This window comes from Hyperoodon ampullatus (genome assembly GCF_949752795.1).
Source record: "Hyperoodon ampullatus genome assembly, chromosome: 3".
Classification (NCBI taxonomy): domain Eukaryota; kingdom Metazoa; phylum Chordata; class Mammalia; order Artiodactyla; family Ziphiidae; genus Hyperoodon; species Hyperoodon ampullatus.
In genome coordinates this window covers 346,761-374,183 of record NC_136916.1, presented here as the reverse complement: position 1 = coordinate 374,183, position 27,423 = coordinate 346,761, and the positions used below count along the sequence as shown (strand labels likewise).

The 27,423-nt window shown below is 38.1% G+C and overlaps 1 protein-coding gene across 4 annotated transcripts in view; it reads right to left on the bottom strand.

Annotated features, from left to right (window-relative positions):
• Positions 1-23,645, bottom strand: part of RAB18 (RAB18, member RAS oncogene family) — a gene marked incomplete at its 5' end in the record, with an annotated part of 31,520 nt that extends 7,875 nt beyond the window's left edge. For 3 of the 4 annotated variants that reach the window (XM_079700416.1, XM_079700417.1, XM_079700418.1), the window contains 3 exons: positions 1,186-1,247; positions 19,333-19,388; positions 23,578-23,645. In XM_079700416.1, coding sequence (XP_079556542.1) covers positions 1,186-1,247; positions 19,333-19,388; positions 23,578-23,645 — 186 coding nt within the window. Of the gene's footprint in view, positions 1-1,185; positions 1,266-19,332; positions 19,389-23,577 lie in introns of all 4 variants that reach the window. The other variant, XM_079700415.1, reaches the window with a different exon arrangement.
• Positions 23,646-27,423: the final 3,778 nt, after the last annotated feature.

The following is a 27,423-nucleotide window of genomic DNA, read 5'->3' as shown; positions in this document are numbered from 1 at the left end:
AAACATGGAAAATCAGGCTCCACTTCAGTACGGAAAGAAGGGAGCATTCTTAAACTTCAGTATATATTTTACTATGGTCTAGTTCAACATTTTCCAAATTGTTTCTTGTTAGACATTACTGTACTGATTGATATTAAACAGATTTTGGGGAAGGGACAAACAGGCTACCAATCATGTAAAGCATTGTATCTTAGAAAAAAACTGACAAAAAAAAATAAGACACACAGTCATTTTGAATAAAATGTGTGTTAGAAATAGTGTGCCATTCAGAGAATGCCATTAACATGAATGAGATACAATGCATGAACACTTGCTGTTTCAATCTGTAATTGATACCCACCCAGCCAGCATTTACTACTTAGCCACCGAAGTATGACTCAATTTGATGACTGCAGACCAGTTCTAATATTATTATCATGTTATAAAAATATACTTATTTAACTATAGCATATGTGGGAATTAGCTGAGTATATTTTTATAAATTTTATATGTAATATATTTAATATATAAGCAATCATACTTAGATGGAGAGACAGAGATAGGAAGGAAGGAAGGAAGGAGAGGGGAAAGAGGAGCATACAGATGCAGACTGAGTAACCTGGATGTCCCAGCAGAGAGTGCTACCTTATTCAGCACTACCAGGAAGAGGTCTAGCTAGCAGAGAATGCGGATCAGAACAGCTGGGTTAACAGGCAAATGAAAAGACGCTAGTAAGTAAACACTCAGCATCAGTATTTAAAAAAATCCAGAGTTGGCAAGCTCAAATTTTATAGATATTTACACTAACAAACATGAAAAATCATTTTTTCTATCGCTTCGTTCCCTTCTCCCCAACAACTGCCTTTAGCATTAGTTCAGAGTAGGTTGTCTTTTCAAAACTTTAAAGAAACACATTCAATAACAATGATTTCTCTCTGGCAGACGATGAATTTTTTAATACTCTGTTTTCAAATATTCTGAAGGGATTATATATTTTAAAAATCTGAGTAAGTAAAACAAGTCTCTGCCCGATTACAGAATTATAAGATACAACTATTTATGTCTATCCTTTAATCAACATCAAATCTCCCAAGTTGTTAAACACACATTGCTCATTCAGCTCTAGAACACTACACACATCAATTTCTGCTTCTTCAAAAAGTACAAGTTTAATATTCACACAGAATACATTTAAAAAATTCTTACCCATATTGCAAGTTTAGCCTTATTTCCATCCACTGAAATTGTTTTCACCTTAAAGTCAACACCTTGGAAAAATGAAAATTTTGATAAGAATTCCAGTAAAACATACATTTCAAATCAATTACCAAGAAAATGAAGAAACAGAAAAGCCACTTTATTAAATGCCCAAATTCACATCCGAATTCTTACAGTTACGGGTGTGAAGATAAAAGAAAAAGTGTCACTAAAGTTTAGCAGCTTAGAATTTAATCGAGAAAAATGAAAACCAAATGCTTGCAAAATTTATTCACTTACCTGGACTTCTTGAAAAAGCAAACGTTTTATTGAAAAAAATGAAAGTGTAAGGTGTAAGGCGGTGATCGACCCTGCACATTAAAAGCCAAGAGCTAGAGTTCACCGTGCTGATGTAGAGAACATGTCTGGCTGACTGTGGGTTGGGGCACTTTCCCAGGGCCCCCTAAGCTATTATTAGGAGCGTTGTCCACAGCTGGCCAACACCCTAAGTCAGATTCTGGCTGTGGGCAGCTTGGAAGACTGGTAAAATTATAAAAGGGCCCCTCTTTCCTTGCCTTATGAATTCTTTGTTTTTGTTTGTTTTTACCCTAAAAAACAGTATTCATTTTATATAATTTTATCAATAATCACTTGCTACTGCATAATTGCAAAAAGAGAATTTACACACAAAAACGTTTATGCCCAATCCTTTAAGAATCTTCATAAGTTACAGAGGAGTGCTTGAAGAGCAGTGAAATCTGTATGTACTGATTTATATGAAGGGAAGACAAGTTCCGTAAGAAGTCACATTGGGCTCTACTACAGCAGCCCCCAAAACCTCTCCCTGCCCTGGAAAAGGACTTGACACATGCCATCTGGCTTAAATGAACAGTAACTGCCCACATGTCTTAAAAGAGTATCAAAAATAATGTGCAGTCTATCCCACTGGCCAGAGGGAAAATATTAACTCAAGACACTTGGAAAGAAACTTTCAAAAGATTTTAGCTTATCACAATTAATTCAGAACAGCCACAACTAAGATGATATATATAAATGCTCAAATACTAAATGCTTCCTAGAACACCTGTCACCAATATGGAAATATATTAGTAATTCTTGGATGATTTCTGATAATCCATTACACACACAAATTAGGTAGTAAAAATGCATTTCAAAACATGCATTACACCAGGTCTTTCTGCATGCCAAAGATTAAAAAAAAACAGTTTGGTGTCTTGGGCTAAGGTGATAAAGAAGTTGATAAAGTCATTCCTAGAATGTCAGGCAACCATGAGTTAAAGGACAGTGCCAATTGCACAGTCCAAGGAAAACCTAAGTGTAGTTTCTTTGAGGCAAAACAAACAAAAAATTCTATATATTAAGTAATCTTGTATTCACCAGGTCTAGATAAAGAAATCTGCCACACCATTTTTATAAAAAATATGAAATTATTTACATTTTACTCATACAGCTTTTAAAAAAGACACCCAAACTTGAGAAAATGTGGATGAAGAAATGGTTCTGACTTGGTAGAGGTACTAAATGAAGGCCACTGGTAGACATCACAAAGAGACGGCCTGTCACACATGCTCCACAGTTAAATTCTCAAGGTTCTTCAGAGAAGATAGAAAGAACTTTTCTATTCTTAAACACCTAAGACAAATCTGCTCAAGGGCAGACTGCTACCAGCTAGTCTACCCAGGAAAAGAAACTCAATGTTCCCAGAATGTTTGTGTTCTCCTTCCCTCCCCCAATATCCTCTTTCTCTTTTATAATTTCCTGCATATATTTCTTGGCAGTCTAATGACTTTCTCTGTCATACGTATAATTTGCATGTCAATAACTGTCTCCAAGTTACTCTTCTGACATGTTAGATTTGAAAGCTACAGATAACACCCTCAGGAAACACTGCCCCTGGAGTCCTACCATCAAAGTCAAGAGACAGGCAACCTGAAAGGGTACCTCTCCTGGACACAGGACATTCAGTTCTCATTCATCCTCCCTTGGTTCCTCTGGTGAATCTCCTGTGCAGACACTGATCTCTTCAGCTCTTAGATGCTCAAACTGCTTCTTCACCAAGTCTGGGTCTTCTGTTTTGCAAGTGGATGTTAATTTGCCTTATGGGTGGCAGCAGTGGGAATGTTTTTGATAAATTTTATTTTGCCAGCTTCTCACTACATTTGATTAAACTATCTTCTCAACCTCCTCATGTGGATGACAAACAAGGAGCTCATAATAGAAGCAGACTGTTTAGGAAAAAACACTCCTGTGTTTCTCCTCTACAACACTGAACACTTCTGTGACCCAATACGTAGGGTTTTTCCCACAACTACCAATTCTTTGACTTTCCAGGGACACCAGCTGGGTGTCCCACAATTCAATTCAGTTCTGACACTATCTACCTGAAGTTAAGAGATAGATCCCACAGGGTAAGGGCGAAGTCCCACAAGACTGCCACACCCCCATTTCAGAGTCCAATCTCAAGTCCACGTTGTTACCTGTGCTTCTGACCAACTGGCTATAAATCAGAGGCTCCCATAATCCCTCCTCAATTAGATTAATTTGATATAGTAGCTCAAAGAACTCAGGAAAACAGTTTACTTACTTGATTATCATTTTATTATAAAAGGATACAACCCAGGAACAGTCACAGGGAAGAGATCTGGGCACAGGGCAAGGTATGGGGAAGGAACACAAAGTTTTCATGCCCTCTCCAAGCATGCCATCCTTCCAGTACCTCCACATGTTCACCAACACAGAGCTCTCTGAACCTGTGGGGTTTTTTTATGGAGGCTTGACTGATTAAACCATTTGCCTTTGGTGATTGAACGAAACCTCCAGCCCCTCTCCGCACCCTGGAAGTGAGGGAGGTAAGATAGGGCTGAAAAGTTCCAACCCTCTAATTATTGGGTTGGCCAAAAAGTTTGTTTGGGTTTTCCATAGCATCTTACAGAAAAACCTGAACGGACTTTTGGGCCAACCCAATACATGGTTGGTTCTCCTGGCAACCAGCCTCTATGCTTAGGGGCTTTCTAGAAGTCACATCATTAACATAAACTCAGGTGTGGTTGAAAAAGGCTTGTTATGAAAATACAAAAGACATCCTGGGAATTCCCTGGCCGTCCAGTGGTTAGGACTTGGTGCTTTCACTGCCGGGGCCCAGGTTCATTCAGTCCCTGGTCGGGGAACTAAAATCCCATAAGCCACGTGGTGCAGCCAAAAAAGAAAAGAAAAACAAAAGACATCTTTAATTCTTATCACTTAAGTAAATCCAAGGGTTTTCAGAGTTCAGTGCTAGGAACCAAACATATATTTCTTATCATAAATCACAAAATCACAGAAGAACTGTCACTTCAGCTTTCTCTAGTTGTTCAGTTGGGCTTGCATTTTTAATACAATATTCAATTCTGTTCCTCTGCAGGAATGTTTTTATAGGCACATGCCTATTTTATGAAGGTTAAGTTAGTTAAAACTAGATAATATAACCAATTAAAGCCTTTGAAACAAGCAATAAGTGAGACATGAAAATTTACCAAAGATAATATCAACTACACTGTAAAGAAATACCAATGAATGGGAAGCCAGAACATATCAATGGAATCATCTGCCTTATCAAAAGAAAAACAAGCAATCAAGAGAAACTGACTCAGAACTAGCAAAGATGTTAAAACTAGCAAAGAAGGATATTAAAAACACATAACTGTAATACCACGTGTTCAGAAAGTTAAGCTGCCGTGAGAGAGATTTTTTTTTTTACAATGGTAAAATTATTGATTTAGTTTAGTTTTTTTTTTTATTAGTTTCTGCTTTATAACAAAGTGAATCAGTCATACATATACATCTGTTCCCACATCCCTTCCCTCATGCATCTCCCTCCCTCCCACCCTCCCCATCCCACCCCTCCAGGTGGTCACAAAGCACCGAGCTGATCTCCCTGTGCTCTGCGGCTGCTTCCCACTATCTATCTACCTTACGTTTGGTAGTGTATATATGTCCATGCCTCCGTGAGAGAGATTTTAAAAACCCATACCAAACATCTAGAGATGAAAATGACAATGTCTGAGATTAAAAAAAAAACAAATACACAGGATGGGATTAACAGCAGATTAGACAATGCAGAAGAAAACACAAGTGAATACATAAGAAAAACCTTTAACTAACATCATACTCATTGGTGAAGAACTGAAAGCTTTTCCCCACAGATCAGAACAAGATAAGGATGCATACTCTCACCACTACTATTCTCAGAGTACTAGAAGTCCTAGCCAGAGCAATTAGGCAAGAAAAGGGAATAAAAGGCATCCATATTGGGAAGGAAGAAGTAAAATTATCTCTGTTCACAGACAACATTTCTTATATGTAGAAAATCCTAATGATTATATTCCATACACATACAAAAACATTGTTAGAACTATTAAGTGAATTCAGCAAAGTTGCAGGATATAAAATCAACATGCAAAACTCAGTTGCATTATACCCTAGTAATGAACAATCCAAAAAGAAAAATTTTAAATACCATTTCATTTACAATAGCATCAAAAAGAATAAAATACTTTTAAAATAGATGATGATGACGATGATAATAATAATAATAGTATTCAGGAATAAATTTAACCAAGTAGCTTTAATATTTATACACTGAAAACTACAAAACACTGCTGAAAGAAATTAAAGAAGACACAAATAAGTGGAAAGACATGCTGTGTTCATGAGCTGGAAGGCTTAATATTGTGAAGATGACAATACTACCCAAAGCTATCTACAGATCCAACAGAATCCAATAAAAATTCTAATAGCTTTTTTTGCAGAATGGAAAAGCTGACACTCAAATTCGTATAGAATTACAAGAGGCACTAAATAACAAAACAATATTGAAAAAAAAAGAATAGTTGGAGGACTCAAACTTTAAAACTTCAAAACTTACTACAAAACTACAATAATTAAAACAGTGGTACTAGCATTAAGTACAGACATTTAAACCAATGGAATAAATAGAGAACCCAGAAATAAACCCTCACATATATAGCCAACTGATTTTCAACAAGGAAGCCAAGACCATTCAATAGGTAAAGGCCAGTCCTTTCAACAAATGATGCTCAGAAAACTAGATATCCAGATGCAAAAGAATGAAGTTGGACCCTAACCTTACACCATATACAAAAGTTAGCCCCAAATGGATCAAAGACGTAAATGTAAAAACTAAATCTTAAAAACTCTTAGAAGAAAGGATAGGAAAAATTTTTCATGACATGGGATTTGGCAAAGAGTTTTTGGATGTAACACCAAGAGCACAGGCAACAGAAGAAAAATAAACTGGACTTCATCAAAATTAAAAACTTATATGCATCAAAGGGCAACATCAAGGGAGTGGGAAAAAAACCTCACAAAATGGAAAAAATATTTGCAAGCCAGTTATCTGATAAGGGATTAGTATTTGGAATATATGAAGAATGCCTATAACTTAACAACAGAAAGCCTTATTCAAAAATGGGGAAAAGGATTTGAATAGACACTTCTCCAAATAATATACACAAATGGCCAAAAAGCACAGGAAAAGATGCTCAACATCATTATCCATTAGGGAAATGCAAATCAAAACCACAATGAGACACTACTTCATATCCATTAAAACAGCTACAATTAAAGAAAAAAGTGAAAAATAAGTGTTAACAAAGACATTAAGAAATTAGAATGCTTGTGCATTGCTGGTAGGAATGTAAAATGGCACAGTCACTGTGAAAAATAGTTTGACAGTTCCTCAAAAAGCTAAAAATAGAATTACCATATAATGTAGCAATTCCACTCAGGTACATACCCAAAAGAACTGACAACAGGAACTCAAATAATTGTACAACAATGTTCACAGCAGTATTATTCACAAAAGGCAAAAGGTGGAAGCAACTCAAGTGTCCATGGACAGATGAATGGATAAACAAAATGTGGTATGTACATATAATGGAACATTATTAGCCATAAAATGGAATAAAATTCCAATACATACAGCTATAAAATGGAATGAAATTCTGATATATGCTACAACATGGATGAACCTTAAACACATTATGCTAAGTGAAATAAGCAAATTACAAAAGGACAAATATTGTATGCATCTACTAATACAAGGTATCTAGAACAGGCAAATTCATAGAGATGGAAGGTAGAACAAGTTACCAGGGACTGAGAGGAAATGTGGAGTGGGAGTTATTGCTTAATTGGTGGAGTTCCTGTTTGAGGTTATGAAAAAGTTCTGGAAATGGATAGTATTGATGGTTGCAAAACAATGTGAACATAGTGCCACTGAATCATACACTTAAAAATGGTTAAAATGGTAAATTTTATCTTATGTATATTTTCACAATAAAAAATAGATAACCAGAGAATCCTATATCTATGAAAGAATTTAAATCTGTGGATAAAACCTTTCCATGAAAAAACTCCAGGCCCCAAATGAATTCTACTGAACATTTCAATAATAATCCATTACAAACAAACTCTTGCAGGAAACTGAAGAGGAATGAATACTTCCTTAGTCAGTCTATGAGTTCTACATACCATGATACCAAAACCAGACAAAGACACTATAATTAAAGAAAACTACAGATTAATATCCCACATGAACATAGATGAAAACCCTAAACAAAATTTTACCATAAGTCATCCAAATAGGTGTAAAAGAACAGTACAGCACAACCAAGTGACGTTATTTCAGAAATGAAAGGTTGATATAACACGGGGAAAAAAATCAATGTGGATTTTACTATTTTAAACCAAAAAAGAAACTTCATATGAACATCTCAACAAATGTGGAAAAGGGATTTAACAAAATCCAACACGCATTCCTAATGAAACCTCTCAGCAAACCAGAAATAGAAGGAAACTTCCTCAACCTGATAAACTGCATCTATGAAAAGATACAACTAACAGCACACTCAGTGGTAGAGACTGAATGTTTTCCCCTTAATATCGGGAACAAAAGAAGGATATCGGCTCTCATCACAACACTGCACTGGAGATCTTCAGCCAAGGCAATAAAACAAGAAATAAAAGGCATCCGGATTGGAAAGGAAGAATGTAGAAACCCAATGGAATCTATGGGATTAAAAAAGCACCTAGAACGAATAAGCAAGTTTAGCAAGGTTGGAGGGCACTAAATAAACATTTAAAAAATCAACAGTATTTCTATATAATAGTAATGAAAAGAAACAATATTTTTTTAAAATTTACTACCATCGTACATTAAAACCTATAAAATACTTAGGGCTAAATCTCACAAAAGATGTGAAAGGTATGTATGTAACCACTCTGAGGCGTTTTACCTGCACCTAAAGGTCTCAGGTGTTTTTGCTGCAGCACCTACAGTGCTGTGACCTGCATGGGCAATGGGAGTGGAAGGGAGGACACAGGAGACCCAAGAAGCCAGGAAATAGCGTCAGGCCTGGGCCTCTGGGGTGGGAGCGCTGAGTCCAGGATGCTGGACCACCAGAGAATTCCTCTGCCCAGGGAATATTAATCGGTGTGTACTCTCCCGGAGATGTCCAGCTCGACCCCAAGACCCAGCTCCGCCCAACTGCCTACAGGCTCCAGTGCTGGAACACCTCAGACCAAACAACTAGAAAGACAGGAACACAGCCCCACTCATCAGCAGACGGCTGTCTAAAGTCATACTGAGCCCACAGCCACCTCTAAACACACCCTCTTGACATGGCCCTGCCCACCAGAGGGACAAGACCCAGCTCCACCCACCAGTGGACAGGCACCAGTCCCTCTCACCAGGAAGCCTGCACAAGCCCCATGACCAGCTTCACCCATCAGGGGCAGACACCAAAAGCAAGCAGAGCTACGATCCTGAAGCTTGCAGAAAGGAGACCACAAACACAGAAAGTCAGACAAAATGAGGTGGCAGAGAAATATGTTTCAAAGGAACAATATAAAAACCCAAAGGACTATTAAATGAAGTGGAGATAGGCAATCTACCTGAAGAAGAATTTAGAGTAACAATAATAAAGATGATCCAAGATCACAGAAAAAAGAATGGAGGCACAGACCAAGAAGATACAAGAAATGTTTAACAAAGAGCTAGAAGATTTAAAGAACAAACAGAGATGAACCATACAATAACTGAAATGAAAAATACATTAGAAGGAATCCATAGCAGAAAAAATGAGGCAGAAGAACAACAAGAGAACTGGAAGATAAAGTAGTGGAAATCACTGCTGTGGCACATAAAAAAGAAAAAAGAATGAAAAGAAATGAGGACAGTCTTAGAGACCTCTGGGACAACATTAAACCCACCAACATTTGCATTATAGGGGTCCCAGAAGGAGAAGAGAGAGAAAGGGCCTGAGAAAATATTTATAGAGATTATAGCTGAAAATTTCCCTAACATGAGAAAGGAAACACTCAAGTCCAGGAAGCACAGAGAGTCCCATACAAGATAAACCCAAGGAGGAACTTGCTGAGACACATATTAATCAAACTAACAAAAATTAAACAGAAAGAAAAAATATTAAAGGCAACAAGGGAAAAGCAAGAATTAATATATAAAAGAATCCCCATAAGGTTATCAGCTGATTTTTCAGCAGAAACTGCAGGCCAGAAGGGAGTGGCATGATATACTTAAAGTGATGAAAGGGAAAAAACCTACAACCAAGAATACTCTACTGAGCAAGGCTCTTGTTCAGATTTGATGGAGAAATCAAAAGCTTTACAGACAAGCAAAGGGTCAGAGAATTCAGCACCACCAAACCAGCTTTACAAAAAATTCTAAAGGAACTTCTCTAGGCAGAAAAGAAAAGGCCACAGCTAGAAACAAGAAAATTATGAATGGGAAAGCTCACCAGTATGGAGGTTCCTTAAAAAACTAAAAATAGAACTACCACATGATCCAGCAATCCCACTCCTGGGCATATATCTGGAGAAAACCATAATTTGAAAAGATACATGCACCCCAATGTTCACTTCACTATTTACAATAGCCAAGACATGGAAGCAACCTAAATGTCCATCAACAGAAGAACAGGTAAAGAAGATGTGGTAGATATATACAATGGAATATTACTTGGCCATAAAAAGAATGAAATAATGCCATCTGCAGCAACATGGATGGACCTAGAGATTATCATACTAAGTGAAGTAAGTCAGACAGAGAAAGACGAATATCATATCACTCATTAGTGAAATCTCATTTTTAAAAAATGATACAAATGAATTTATTTACAAAACAGAAACAGAGGGCTTCCCTGGTGGTGCAGTGGTTGGGAGTCTGCCTGCCGGTGCAGGGGACGCGGGTTCGTGCCCCGGTCCGGGAGGATCCCACGTGCCGCGGAGCGGCTGGGCCCGTGAGCCATGGCTGCTGAGCCTGTGCGTCCGGAGCCTGTGCTCCGCAACGGGAGAGGCCACAACAGTGAGAGGCCCGCGTACCGCAAAAAAAAAAAAAAAACAGAAACAGACTTGAAAACGAACTTATGGTTACCAGTGGGGAAACATGGAGTGGGGAAGGATGAATTAGGAGCTTGGAGTTAACATATACACACTACTATATATAAAATAGATAACCAACAAGGACCTACTGTACAGCACAGGGAACTCTACTCAGTATTCTGTAATAACCTACATGGGAAAAGAATCTGAAAAAGAATGAATATAAGTATATGTATAACTGAATCACTATGCTATATACCTGAAACTAACACAACACTGTAAATCAAATATACTCCAATAAAATTTTTTTTAAAAAAGAACATTAGGGCTTCCCTGGTGGTGCAGTGGTTGAGAGTCCACCTGCCGATGCAGGGGACACGGGTTCGTGCCCTGGGAAGATCCCACATGCTGCAGACCGGCTAGGCCCGTGAGCCATGGCCGCTGAGCCTGCGCATCCGGAGCCTGTGCTCTGCAACGGGAGAGGCCACAACAGTGAGAGGCCCGCGTACCACAAAAAAAAAAAAAAAATTAAAAAATAAAAATTAAAAAGAACATTATAAGTGAAAATTTTTAAAAAATGAGTCATACACCTAGTGTAAAATACAAAACTATAAAACTTCTAGAGGAAAATGCGGGAGAAAATCATCGCAATCATCTGTTGAGTCCAAGATATAACACTGAAATCATCATCCATAAAAGAAAAAAATTGATAAGTTGGATTTCATCACAATAAACAACTTCTGCTTTTAGAAGTAAACTGTTAAGAGAATGGCAAGAGGAGCCACAGACTAAGAAAAACACATTTACAAAGCATATTTCATCTAATAATGGACTTACATGCAGAATATATAAAGAACTCAAAGCTCAACAATAAGAAAAAACCCAATTAAAAACTGAACAAGACTTGGACACTTCACACACACACACAAAATATATACATATGGATAGCAAATAAGAACTTTAAAAGATGCTCAACATCATAAGTCATTAGAGAATGCAAAGTAAATCACAATGAGATTACCAATACACACCTATTAGAATGATTACGATTTAAAAGACTGACCATACTAAGTATAATGGATGGGGCTACAGAAGAACAGGAAGTTTCATATACTGCTAGTGGGAATGTAAAATGACACAACCACTTTATTAAAAAATGGACAGACTGTTTTCCAAAGTTAAACATGCATTTACCATATGATCCAGCAATTCCATTATTGGGTAATTACTCTAGAGAAATAAAAATTAATTTTCATGTAAAATCCTGTACTTGAATGTTTTTTAACAGGTCTATTTATTATCATCAAAAACTGGAAACAACCCCAATGTCCTACAATGGGTAGATGACTTAACCAACTCTGAAATGGAATACAACCCACCAATAAAAAGGAACAAACTATTGACACGCAAAAACTCAGAGACAGCTCAAAGGCATCATGCTAAGTGAAAAAACTCAGGCTGGAAAGGTTACACACTCTATTCCATCTATATGACATTCTCAAAAACACAAAACTATAGTGATAAAGACCTAGCAGTGGCTGCCAGGGAACAGAGACAGGGAAAAAGTGTGCCTGAAAAAAGATGGCACTAGGGGAACTCTGGGATGATGGAACTGTTTGGTATCCTGATTGTGGTAGCGATTACATAACCATATATATTTGTTATAACACATATTAAATTCAAAGAACTCTATACCCCCAAAGAAGCCAATTTTACTATATCATAATTAAAAAAATATTGCTATCTACTTGGAACATAATAGATCAAAAATACTTTCTGAAAAAATAAATTATCAGAGAACATGTACTGTAAAATTTCTGCTTCTTTCCAATTTATTTTGCTGCTGAAGTAAAGATTGATTTTGTAAAACTGTTCCATGGGCTTTTAATATAATTAGTTCTTCATTCAAAATATTTCTTGACTGTGTTATTCTGTTTCCCATGACCTTATTTGTGTCTTTTGGACAAATCTCCTAATATAAATGTATTTTCATCAAATTCTTCTCTTGTGTTTTAAACAGATTTTGCTTTTATATATCATTTCTGTGTTTGATGCCTACTTGTTTATGACTATTATAGCTGTTTTGTTAATTAATTTGGCTTTTCATCATTACATAATATCCTATTTTATTTTGTCAAGTGCATTAGCCCTGAATTCTACCTTAAATCATGTTATATTACCACCTCTGCTTCTATACTGGTGCATCCCTTTATTTCAGCCTTTCCATATTTCTTTTAAGTACTTTTCAACTCCAATCTGGCAATCTGAATTATTAGGAGAATTGGACCCATTTACATTTAGTTAACTGATAAATCTAATTTTGCTGCTTCCCTCTTATGTTTAGCATTTCTGACATTCTGTTCAAATCTGTGTTTGATCCTTTTCATTGCTGAGTTGTATTTCTGTGCTGTAATTAAAAGAATACCAAGTCAGGAGGCTGGATTTAGTCTCAGCCCTCTTACTAAGGTCTCGATAGCCAAGAGCTTATTAATTAATCTCTTTAAGTCAATTTCCCCCTTCTCATGAAAGATATAAAAATTCCTGGTTTATCTGCTATGTCGTTATTTGGGGGGAGGGGCTAGAGGGTAACAGGAGAGGGGGCACCAAGACAGATACCATAAAAGCTTTAAGGGTCCAAGGAGAACAAGATAGGAGGACCTGGATCCCGAAGTCTCAGTTGACCAACAACCTAAAAAGTATCAACACTGAACTGTGCTACGTGCTCTGCTCCCCCAGAGGACAGAGCTGAGAAGCAGTGAGCACTGGAGGCAAGAGAAGAAGGGGAACAGGGGACAAAGGTCCGAGTCTGGGAAATGAAGAGATACCGGGGCTTTCCGTGGAGACTGCTTAGAGGGAAAAATGGTGAGGATGCCTGATGGTCTTACGGTGGCTAGCAGTAGCAAGATAAGAACATCTGGAGGGGAAAGAAGGGTGTGGAGGAAGGTCTTGTCAGAAGTAGGCTAAATTCTGAGGCTAACCTGACTCTTGCTGATGGACATGAGGCTGGCAGAAGGGTGGGTGGCTTTATTCCAAATGGAAGTCATTATCCAATAAATACGAAATAAAATGACCAAAAAAAGCCTGGAAATTAGGAAACATATTCCTAAATCAAAGATTTCAAATATTCAAAGAGGAAAGCAAAACTGAAAATTTAAACTATGCAGAGAGCAATGAAAAACAAACAGCCTATCACAACCTATGGGACACAGTAAAACTTGTTCTTAGAGGACATCTTTATTAAAGAATAAAGACTAAAAAGAAGGGAACTTAATACTCATCTTAAGAAACTAACAAAATAAACCAAAATAAAAGTAGGAAGGAGAAAGAGGGGAAAAATAAGGCAATTCCTCAAACAATAAAATAGATACATTCCTTAAGGAAAAGACAGACCAAAAAAATGTACAAGTTTAGAAATGAGGGAACATAAACACAGATAATGAAGAGTTTAAACGAATACTACAGGGACTTTCCTGGTGGTCCAGTGCTCCCACTGCAGGGGGAACGGGTTCCACTCCTGGTCAGGAACCAAGAACTAAGATCCTGTGTGCTGGCCAAAAAACAAAAAAAGATACTACATGCAACTAACTTAACAAGTGAGTTGGGATTTTCCTTTCTAGCTGCACTCCTAATACTGTCCTAAGAAACAGAGAACCTGAAGAGGTTGTAACAGTAAGGAAGAAGCAGGATCAGACTGACTCAGATGAAATATAACCTTCACAGAACAGATAATTCCAGTAATATTTACACAAGTAAGGACAATTTAAAAAGACAGAAAGCTCCTTCATTGTATACACTAATACAACTTTAATACCAAATTCTGATTTTTTAAAAATACAAAAAAGGAGACCATCTTACATATAAAAATAGATGTAAAAATTCTAAATTAGTCAACAGAATCCAGAAATACATCAAACAAAATGAGTGAAGGCTTATCTAGGAAAGCAAGGACATTTCAGTATAAAAAGGTCTATCTACCATTAGTCAGTGCTGAAAAGGCATATGAAAAACATCACAACCTTTCCTAATAAAGCCTCTAAGTAGAATGGAAGAAAGAAACAATCTATATATGATCAAGACCATTTGTCATTATTCTAAATAAAGAAATTCAGAGCCAGTTTTATTACTTTAACATGTTTTAATTGAACGAAATTATATGAAATAGAATAGTTCTATTTTACTTTCTGAATTATCTCATATTCCCAAGTATTTTAACAAGTTTATGTTGTGGCATTAAACAAGATGTATAAACTACTTTGCATTTTAATTAAATTATCTTTCTGTTAAGTAAGCCCAAACTATAAAGTAACTTGTGGATGAAATAGATCTGACACCTGCCCTTAGAAGCCAAACAGTCATGGGTATTTCTAAAAACTTACCAAGGGAGTGATAAGAATCACTGATCTAAAGTCAACCAACAACAAGCAAAATTTGTCTAACTTTAGTTGAAATGTATCAACCCTCAAAAAACACTTTCACATATTGTAACAATTATAAGTCTTAGAGATTAAGAAATAGTTTGTGAGCCTGTCCTAAGTAGAGAGCCAGTTTTAAATTTTCTAATTTTTTTATTTGAAAATTTTTACTTAAAGTGCTCTTTTTGTATTCAAAGGTTACCTAAAATAGGGTAAATTAAAAAAACAAAAAGCATGAAGCAAATTTTGCCTATTTAATCATACTATATAAAGTTAATGTAACTACTTTCTATATCCATGCTTAAATTTCAACCAGTTGTATCTATGCAGTTGATTAAATACCTCAGGTAAAGACCTGATTAAGCACCATCTTATGGCCTGACCATAGCAAAAAAGAGAAATCTAATGCTTATTATTTTCCCCCCAAACATTCCCATGTAACAAACAAAAACCTGGTCAAAATATTCTTACAATTTTGTCTATGTGGTTTATTTTTATGTCAGAAACGTTACCTCGGATTATATATCATTAAATATTGGTTGTGCTTCATTATGTTTCTTCTTTTAAGACTCAAACATACTATGTAAAATCTCCTTTTCTGATTTCCATATCTATCATTTTCTCACTCTAATTTGTTTTAATATTCTTATTCATTTTGGTAAATTCTACCCACTTTTCCATTCCTAGCTTCTAGGTTCTTTATTGTGTTTCCCAGTTTCTACTGTCCCTTGTGATCCTTCCAATCTCACCTTCATTTCAGTGATGGTTTTATCTTTTCTTTCTTTCCACTCAATCAGCTCACACTGTATTTTCTCATGTAGTCGCACTATCTCTTCCCCGACCTCTTATATCACTGTTTTGTGCTCTCACTGATAAATATTTCCATTAAGGCTTTTAAATTCATGGCAAAATGTTTGGTCATTATTTTCATCTTCTTTACGGCAATATTTTTTTCTGGTGAGGATTCTTCAACTGTTCTTTGTTTTTCCATTCCTTTCTTCCTTTTCGATTCTTGAATGGTGGTAGTGGCCTTGAGCTGGATTCTTTTTTACTAAGTCATAGTTGAAAGTGGTGAGGTTTTCCTGGACAAGCTATTTGCAGGAGGTTCATGCAGAAAGCCACAGTGGATCAGTTCTGCACTGGCAAAATTTTGTCTTGATTCAGGGTTTTACATGAGAATCAGTTAGTTTTTTATCTCTCAACATTCAGAGGAGATAGGCAACCTTGAGGTTTTTCAAAGGCATCTATCTCCTCCCCTGCTGCTACAGAGACAGACAAAATGCAAAAATGGCTGGTTTGTATGACTCCTTGTTTGGCTTCACCTTCCCAACTTCTTAAAACCAAACCAGATGCAGGGCAACTCCTGCCATTAGCTTAAGAAGCCATTTTGCTTTTACAAACAAGGGATATAGGTTTTGCACCTCACAGTGGGCCTCTCAACCTCATGAAGCACCTCTTGCTGGCTCCCAGCTCTGCAGCCCTGGCATCGCCTACTTTCTCCTGCAGGCGGCCTGTCTGGTCCCCACTGCTCTTGGCAGCCATCCCACCTATTTCGTGGCTTGGTGTTTTAGCTGCCTTCTAGTATAGTGGACTACGAGGTGGGGTTTTAGTTTCTCCCTCTCTTTGTTATTAGTCAATTGCCAGAAAGCAAAAGATGAAAATGCCAACTCTATAGTACCACCTTCAAACCCCAAATCCAACAATTACCTTAATAGAGTATTTTATACAAGACAGAAACTTGAGTGTCTCACTGTATTACTGTAAGATAAAGGTGTGCTTTCCTTACTATTATACTGTGAGGTAAATACTAATTTTCGTATGGCCATTAACAACTGGGCTAATTATTTTTATTTCAAAAACTCATGTATATTGGTTATAACCTAGGGCAGAAAATTATCTGATGCCGAAATGTAAAAGATACTTTTCAAGACCCAAGGCCCATTGGGGGAACAAATTATGTATATTCTCATCAGTATGCTACAATCTTAGTATTTGCTTTTAAAGCAAAGCCTTTTTAGTAATAAAGACAACGAATGATCTGTCAGTCTGCAAGTCCCCAGTTACATTTGGGTTTGAAATGAAGACAGATAGTTTATAGTATATATAAGATCACTCCCTTAGGAAAATTTTAACTCTAGGCAAGTTTATTTTCCTGCCAGTTATTATTCTTCTACTCCTCGCTTATCCAATACCAGGTATGTTCTGAACAAAATCAAGTTTTATTAATAACTGATTTTTTAAAGGAGCAAATAATATACCAAAACCAAATTAAATAGATTTTGAATTACTAGTGTTTTAAATGATTACCTTTTACACACATAACAGTAAATCTGTCAATGTTAACATGTCATCCAAAAGCTAAGTAATGCCTGATATAATTTATTAAACATTTAGAGGCACCGTGAGCTCATACTGATAGAAAGAAACAAAGAAGAACTCTTCTTTACAGAATTCTAAATAAGAAATGTAAATGGAAGGATGGAATTTGAAAAACCACAGCTGGACAACCACTATAGCTGGAATGACAGGATGACAGTTTACAGTGGAGAGACTTGGTGTACATCATCTTAAGGAACCAAGTCCCATCACCAGTAATGGCACAAATATACACTGTGCTCTGACAAGCACTTCTGAGGAATTCCTGACCAAAATGCATAACCTGAATCTAACCATGAGGACACACGGACAAATGCAATTGAAGGATATTCTATAATAACTGGCCTGTATGTGCTCTTCAAAAATGTCAAGGCCATGAAAGACATAGAAAGAGTGAAGAACTGTTCAGATTAAAAGAGACTAAGGAAAAATGACAACAAAATTCAGTATGTGATGCTGGACTGGATTCTGGACCAGAAACAATTCTTTTTCTTTGGTATATAAGACATTAGTGGGACAACTGATGAAATCTGTCTGTATACAGGAGAACTGTATCCATGTTCATCTAGAAAATACACATTAAAGTACTTAGAGGTTAAAGACACTGAAGACACTGTCTGCAATTTTCTCTCAAACAATTCGAGAAAAGCAAGAATACTGTGTATGTGTATGTAGACAGCAAATGATAAAGCATATGTGATAAATGTTAACATTTGGGGAATTTGATTAAGATATACAGGAATTCTTTGAACTATTTTTACAACTTTTCTCTAAGTATGAAATTATTTAACAATAAAAAGGAAAAAAAATCAACCCAGTTAATAGAAACTCTTTATTTTGCCTAATAATAATACAAGGGTCATCTTTACTACATTCTACTCATCAGATCATGAAATTTTAGAGCTGGAAGAAAAATGTATTCTCTCACCAAAATTCCTCAATGTACAGAAGACAAGGAAGTGAATGACTTGCTCAAGAAGACAACATTCAAGGCAGAGCCAAGACTATTATCCTGCTCTGACTCAGCTCCTCCTACTGCTGCTGCAAGCTGCCTCTTGTTCCTTTACATTGTCACCTACTCCCTAAACATGTGACACCAGAATATTTAGCTCTGTCTTCTCATATATCCTAATAAGCTGGCGTGGCAAACCACTTTCAGGCAATCTAAATTTCATTTTTAAAAGGCATTTATGTATTACTGCTTCTAACAGTCTTTAATAACTAATATCAATAAATATGCTGCCAGATGGGCTTCCCTGGTGGCACAGTGGTTGAGAGTCCGCCTGCCGATGCAGGGGACGCAGGTTCGTGCCCCAGTCCGGGAAGATTCCACATGCCGCGGAGCGGCTGGGCCCGTGAGCCATGGCCACTGAGCCTGCGCGTCTGGAGCCTGTGCTCCGCAACGGGAGAGGCCACAACAGTGAGAGGCCCGTGTACCGCAAAAAAAATTTTTTTAATAAATAAATAAATAAATATGCTGCCAGAATACATGCCAGATACTGTACTGAGTGCTAAAAATACAAAATTAACACACTCTACTGCTGGGTGATACTGCTAGGTCCATTATGACAGAGACCAAGTCTGCATTATTGAACATTATAACCCACCTCTTAGGACAGTGCCTGGCATGCAATAAACATTCAAATGACTGTATACTGCTAAATAACAGACAACCCATAGCACAGGAATGTGTATACAGATAATCGTAATATCCGCAGTGTTAACAAAGTACCATGAGACAACAGAAAAGGACTTTTTTTGCTTGGTGAGATCTACAAAGGCTCCAGAAATTTAATGACTACCGAAGTTAAGACTTGAAAGACAAATAAGATTTTGACACACATGGAAGCAATGGGGTGGTGAGAGGATGGGTAGGGGGAGTTAGATGAAACAGCCTGAAGCAAGAAAATATTTGGCATTTCTACTAAATTTTTAAACATAGGCTTACCTATTGTTGCTGCAAGTTCTGGATCAAAAGTATCATCTGTGAACCTCAAGAGCAGGCTAAAAGAGATGTTAAAAAGACAGATTAGTAATTTGGCTTTTCTTTCTAATCACTTGATAAATCTTCCTGATTGTTTTATTTTGTCACTAGTTAGATGCAGATAAGAATAGCTGATGTAGTCCGCTCCCAGAAATACAGCCTCAGTGCAGGTATATACAGAGGAATTAAATTATTGGAACAGCAATTAAAGAGTCCCAAAAGCAAAGTAGTTTTTACTAGAAAATATGTTCCCCATGCTCCCCTGCTCAATTCACCACGTGTGAAAACGACTGTGTTTTTTGCTTTTTTATAACTGTATTGGTATGTCCTTCTGAGAAAATGATATTAGCAAACATGTGACACTTTAACTGACATGGACAAAAAGGGGAAAAGTAAGTCTTTTGGAATGCAACAAATTAATTTTTTTTAATCTAATGCATAATTCACTCTGAATTCAGGTAAAAACAGAAAGGTGTGAAGTCTAGCATTTTGAAACAAGTAGTAAGACTATTACCCAAGTGTAAAGAGATATAATAAAAAGTGAAGGCAGAAAGGTCACATGATGGCCAGCTTTCACCGAAAGGAATGGCAGGAATCGCTCTCTATCTTGAAAACTTATTGCCAGCAAAAAAAATGCAAGAAAAACAACAGAAGACAACTGCCATGATTATAGTAAGCGATCATGAAGGACTAAACCTAGGAAATGGTAAAGAAACTAGAAAGGAAGGCATGAAATGAAAAGATACCCTAAGAGTACTCCAAGATTTTGTTTCCCAGCATTATTTTGTTTAACATAAGGCAGAAGTGTCAGTTATTAGAAGCTCTTCAAAAATAAAATCTAAGCTTTTGTTAAAGCCCTAGATTTATAAAATTAATCAACTGCCCCTCACATTATCTCCTAAGTAGGACGAGACCATTCTATTGACCTATTTGCATTAATAAAATCAAGACAATAGCTATCTCATGTCTGAATTGCAGGAAAAAATGTATGAATATTTCTATAGATTATAATTATTGCTGCTAAAGATTTTTTTTTTTTGTCCACAGGGTTGCAAAACGTAATGGCCTCTTGGTAGTTCCCGAACCCAGTGTCATTAATTCTATTTGAAGGATTAACTCTCCCTTTCCTGGTTTTGCTTTTTGTTGATCATAAAACCAACACTACAAAAGCAAAGTAAAAAGAATCATATTGTAGATTTTTCTACTTAACATTGAACACTCTTGACTATAACTCATTTTACTTACCTCCAACATGAATTAGGTGACAGCACTAATAAGAATCTTAAAACACTACTCATAAGAATTTTCTTCTGTCCCCAACATTAAACTTCAAATCAATAAAAGTGAAGATTTCACTAAAAATTTCAGTTACTCACAATTTAAGAATAGAAAGGTTGTGTATCTATACTCAGTCACCAAAGAAAATATTATTACAAAAACGTAGAACCTTGTTGAGTAGTAATAATAACACCATAATAACATAAATAATAACAATGGTATTGGCTATTATTTATTAAACATCGACAACGTGGCTTGTCATTAATGGTATTTTGTCAGGAAAGACAAGGGTGTAAAGCAACAAATTTTAATACAGGCTTCGAGTATAAGGCAGCAGATCTTAGCCAGGGGTAAACTATTAGCTTGAAATGTATTCTAAATTCTATGTGTACATTTTTCTAGGCAGGGAGTCTATTTCTCTATTAGATTTTGACAGGAACCCACAACCCGAAAATGATTAAGAGCCACTGCTCTAAAGGATGTATGTTTAAGCCTTCATACTTTCAAAGTTAAAGGAGCAAAATACTCTCCATGCAGAGCTATAGATGGAAGGAGACACCAATCCACCTGGGGAAGACCAAATCTGTAATTAATCAGTGCGATTATAACTAACATGCATTTCTCAATTTACAAATGAAATTGGTCAAAAAGGATGGGATATAAGGGGCACAGGAGGGACGGCAACTTAAATAACAGAAGGTCTCTATAATCCCTCCCAGTTTCTGAAACACCTGGCTACTTCTTCACTTCACTATGGCTAGCCACAGAATCAAAGACTATTACACATTTAACACTTGATAGGGCCTGAGAGATTTCTACCCAACCTCACTTTTCGAACAAAGAAATGAAGGCCTGGAGTGTCTGAGTGACAAAGGTCACACAAGTGGCAGCACCAGTTTCATCATTCTCATCTCCTGGCTCCTCTCACACATGCTCATTACACTCCAAGTACGAAATAAACTGGAAAAATAACCCACTAGTTTGAATTAGTTAAGATATCCTTTGTTGTGCGATGATTTCTCAACAACACAAGTGATACATCACTTCCACTAACTCTAGATTTATAAAGAAATAGAAACCATTGGTTAGAACAACGCTGTATTATATCCATGACAAGTGTTTTTGTACTTACCTTAAAAAGCATAGGCTTCTAAAGTCATTTATTCTCATCTTATCCAGAAAGTGTTCAAAGTTTTTTCCATAGCATATGACATACACCAAAAATGTATATCTAGCCAGAAAAATAAGCCAACTTTCTCCTTAAATGCAATCCTTTCTTGAAAGAGGTAAAGGTGTTAAAATTTTGCAGTGAGTAGTTGATAATTCACCACTAACTATTGAGAAAAAGTCTGGAGCATATTAGATCCAAATAAATTTGTTTGAGGGGAGGGAACCAAGGGAACCAGTAAATCCACTTAACAGATTTTACTCTAGGGGAAGAACTTCAATTATGTGAACACTGCACTGCAATTAGCTTTCAAGTAATCACCCATCTAACACATTTAGAAAAGGTGCCAATCAACCATGTTTGGGGCTGAACCACATGAAATGACATTCAACCATTCCTAACTTCAAAATCAGCAATTTCATATGTCTTAACCTAAATGAGGGTCACATCTCAAGAAGAAAATGGTCACAAGGCCAAGGAATTCCTATTAAGACAATGTTTATATATTACCTAGCTTTTTAACCCTCAAATACAATAGATGGTGATCATGAAAATGATTTTATTCAGCCCTTTAAGTAACACACACACACACACACACAAATCATACTATCTTTTTAGCCCATAGTGTTTCATTAATTTATTCATTCTTAGGTACAAATCCCTCACTCTAACATACAGAGTACATTAAATGAGAGAAACTATGAAAATGTACTGCCATGCTTTAAAAACACATAAAGTTTCAGAATATATTTACAGAGTAAGGTTTCAAATACTCAAGTATTTTTAAAAAGTAAGACTTCACGAAGTAATGTGAAAGATAAGTTTATCAGGAGGTATAGCTAAAATATGAAATTGCTTGCAGCTCCTGGAATTTGGATATTATTTGAAGATCAAAGCAGCGTAGAATACAAGGAGCTCATAATCATATGGCGAGGATACCTTCACCTGGAGAACTCTGTTCCAGGATGTGGATGAAATCACAGCCCTCTTGCAATACGCCCCAGGCTCCACGTCTTCCTTTATACTCAACTCTAACTACTGTCGACGTTATTTTCCCCCAAGAAAGCGTCAAGAAAGAAGAGACACATGCTAATGTGTTCTTTTACCTCTATATGATGCGGCACAATGACAAGTAACAATCACACTTGATTTTCAAAAGTGGCCCACAGCTTAAGCTCTACCGTCTTAGACTAAAGTGAATTATTTAAGCAATCAGAGGACTGAAGAGTTCTGTCACAGCTGATTCATTTAAAAAAAAAGAAAAAAAATTGCGGGGTGCACCATAATAGGCCAGGAATGCGACCTACGGCGTCGCTAACTTCCCGTGCAGAACTTGACGTACTACGAGGCAGGCAGGCCGAAACCCCAGCTGTAGAGCTACACCTCTCAACTCGCGGGGTGCAGGCAGCCTGGCCCCGGGGCCCAGAGGCCTCGCCCTCGGCCGGACTCGGGCCCAAGCCCGACCGCCGCGCCCTAGGCTCCTCTACAGCAAACCGCCGGCCGGGCGGCGGCCCCGGAACTGTTTTCCTCTGGGTGCGACAGGAGGCGAAGCGATCCAGGGAGCTGGGCCTGGCAGAGGCCGTGGACCGGGTGGAGGGGTGGCGGGGCCGCGGGGCCGCGCAGCGGGAAGGCCCGGAGGCCGCCCCAGCCCGGGCCGCGCCCGGCCGTCGCCGTTTACCGTTCCTGCCGCGGCCCAGGGGACAGCGGCCACCGAGGGGGAAAGGGCCCTACCACCCTCGTCACGGCCCGCAGAGCCGCCTCACCTGGACTTGCCCACGCCACTCTCGCCGATGATGAGGATCTTCAGGGTGGTCAGCACATCCTCGTCCATCCTGACCCTGCTCCGCTCGGCTCACAGCTGGCCGCCCCGCTCCGCCTCTCAGCCCTTCCCCAGGGGGAGCTGCCGCGCATGCGCCCTGCCCCGCCGGTGCCACCTTCCTTTCACACCGGGTGTTTAGGTTGCAGGAGCCCCGCACGCCCGGGTTCCGCCTGGAGGTAGCTCTGCGTCTGCGCAAACCCAAGTCCCAGGTGTCCTTCCGGAAAGGGCAACTCCTCCCTTGCGCAAGCGCAGAGGGAGAGTGCCGGGTGTGATTTCACCGAGTTCGCAGGCTCTTCCGCTTCTCCAGCCCTCACTTAACCGTCCTTCCTTGGTGCATGTACTCGGAAGAAGACTGAGTCAGGGGAGTATGGTGCTCTCTGATTTCAATAGCTGCTCAAAACAGCTGCATTGCAGTGGCAAGAGTCTTGTGCGCGAAGGCAGATTATCTTAATTTTAGGTCCCAGCCACCGTATAACCGCTTTGCATTACCTAGACTTCTGAGCCTGTTCCCCTCAGTCGGCACAACTATACTTCTTTGAACAAGACCGGCGTCTTAGAATTGTTATGAAGATTAAATGAGTTAATTTCTGATGGCACTGTGTAAACTCAGGTGCTCTATAAAAGGTGTGATCTGGTATTATTAACTTCCTGGCTGTTTGACAAATACCCTTCACACCTCACTTCATATTCAGAGAGATGTAAACCTCAGGTAGATCAGGTGCATACAAATCTCTGGTGGTGCAACTCAAACCAACTGTTACTCATAAGAGCTGCTACACCACAACTGCAGGAATTGTGTGTACATGCTTTGTCTTCTTGGCAAGCTATAAATCTTAGTGAGGGCGCCAAACCTCATGTATAGTAACTAACAAAGTGCCTGGTACATGGCAGACACTAAATAAACATTAACCTCCCATCTTATCTTCTTTTACCTGCAGCTAATGCCAGATACAATAGATATTTAATTAAAGAATACATGTTAATAAAAGTTAAAATAAATTAAGGAAATAATCTTTTTAAATACCCGGAAAAGCTCTTGTGTTAGATACCCAAATGGGTCCTTCACCTCCTTCAGGTCTTTGCTCTAATGTTGCCTTCTTAATGAAGCCTTCCCTGTACACACTACTCGAAATCTGCAAATCCTTACAACATTCCCTATACCTCTTTTCGTTGTTTTTCTGCATGTACTTACTGCCCTCCGATATATATTTTACTACTTTGTTCACTGTCTAATCTTCCCCAAAGACAAGGGAAGCTTCATGAAGGCAAGGATTTTTTTTCTGTTTTGTTTGTTCTACCCTCTGTGTCTAGAGTAGTTCCTGACATATAATATGGGCTAAATAAATATTTGTTGAATGAATTAATTGAATGAACATTCTTCCGTTCCTAACTTTGGAAGGTGATGTCAACCAGGCAACCACAACCTCTCAAAATAGCACTTGAAACCTCAATCAAGACTATCCAGCCTCCTTTTGGCCATGGCATCAAGAGCTTATTAGTGAGACTCACAATATTGTCAAGTTTTCCTGCTCTGGGGCAGTGATTCTAAAAGTGTAGTCCCCAGATCCCTAGAGATCCCCTTCAGGGATGAACACAAGGTCAAACTATGTTCATAGTTATTCAAGATGCTGTTTACTTTTTTCACTCTGGTTCTTTGATACTACAGTGGAGTTTTCCAGAGGCTATATACAGTGTGATAGCAAAACAGATTGAAGGCAGAACCAGATCTTAGAATTCAGCTATTTTCTGTTAAGCCAGACATTAAAGAGATTTGCAGAAATGTAAAATAGTGCCACTTTTCCACTGATTTTTTGTTTTAAAATAATTATTTTCATAAACATTTATACCAACTAGTAATAGGTTTATTATGTTTTAAGATGGTTTAATACATATGTTTAAATTTTTCTCAGTTCTAATTTGAATAGTAAATATGAATAGTCATCAGCTCTTTCAAGTCCTCAATAATTTGTAACAGTATACAATAATTTGTACAACCAAAAAGTTTGAGAACTGTTGCATGGCACAGCTGCCAAGACGTCTCCACGTGGGTCTGTCCAGGTGCAGAAAACCAAGCTAAACATGAATCATGCTGACATCATCGTCTTCTCCTCTATACTAGCTTTTCCTCCTGGTTTCCTTTTTAAGGAATGACATTAACAGCCGCTCACCTTCCTCAGCCTCACTACCCACCTCCCTTAAGCATCCTGAAATGTATCCACTTTCTTCACTTCTACCATCACTGCTAATGTCAGGTCACCACCAGTTTCTTGCTGGATCACCTGCCCTGTTAGCTGCCCAGCTGGCCTTCCTGCCTTCATTCTTCTCTCCCCTCGGGCTCTTCTCTACCCTGCAGCCAAAGTGGCACTGCTAAAGTGCAAACCTAGTCCAGTCATCCTACCTTCTTTATGTTGCTCACTGCCCTTCCAAGTATTTATTATTTTATCATAGGCCCTGGTTATCCCTCCAACCTCATCTCTTGCTATCTCATGCCTTGCACTCTGTGTTCTGGCCAAATTAAACTCCTTTCGTATGTTCAATGAGCCGTGTTTTCCTGTCTCCAGGACCTTGTCATTCCTTCCGCCTGGAGTCCCCTTCTTTCCTCTGTCCCCAGTCCCATCCCTGCACATACACACACTCTTGCTTGGGCAGCTCCTCCTCATCCTCCATGTTCCAGTTTTTGGATCTATTTCTCCGGAATGATTTCTCAGGCCCCCCAGGTCAGCATTACATTGTGTTCTGATAGTGTCCTACGCGTCTATTGTGGTATGTACTCCACAGTATTATAATTGCTTGTTCTCCTACCAGAATGTGTGCTTCTTGAAAGCAGACTTGATTAGTGTCCTGTTCACTGTTCTGTCTCCAGCATGCAGTAAAATGCCAAGCATAGAGTAGCTGCTCAAAAAATATTTGTAAATATAAAAACCTCAAATCAACTTCAGAAATTTGGAACAGTGAGGTCTTCTTATTTATTTGTTGCTTATATGAGTTGGAGTGTCTCTTGAATCTCTGTCTTGAACATTAGGGGAAGAAAAACCTCGGTAAATCTTAATGCATAGCCATTACCAGGTATTGCTAGAAAGGAAGCAAGCATTCATGCACAGGTAAGGCAAGGTAGTATTTTTTGTGCTAAATAGGTGACACAGAAAATAAATGCTCCAGAAATTCAGACAAGAGTAATTGATCACTGAAGCTTAGGGCCACCAGAAAAGGCTTCAGGAAGGAAGCAGGACTTGAAAAGGGGTACAGTTTAGACAAGTGCAAGAAAGGGGGTACCGCTTCAGGCAGAATGAATCTAGCATAAACAAAGGCATCAGGACTCTATTTTAGATGGATAAATCTGGCTATTTACAGGAAGAATTAGGGAACAGACAGGAGTAAAGACATTTTGGACAAAGAAGGTCACCTGCCATATCAGTAAACAAAGGATGTTGCCACCACCAAGCTGTCAGCTACTGCAGCCGCCCCCAGAGGTGTACCCTGAGGGGGCTCAGGGTCGGAAAGAAGAGGATACTGGCACTAGATAGTTAAGATGCATATCAAAGGAATGATTTCAATAAGCCCAGACTCCTGCATCTTCCCATGCATAGAAAAAATGCTAAATCCATTAAATTGAGATGTCTGTTTCTTTAATTAGGAGTAATCTTTTGCTGTTTGACCACTGTTTTATGTTTTTTTCCAAAAACTCATATATATGCTGGCTCTTTGCTTACCTCTTTGGAACAGTCCCTCAGAGCTGAGAGACTGTATCCCTGGCTTAAGTCCTGTGTTAAGTCAACCAAATAAAGTATAA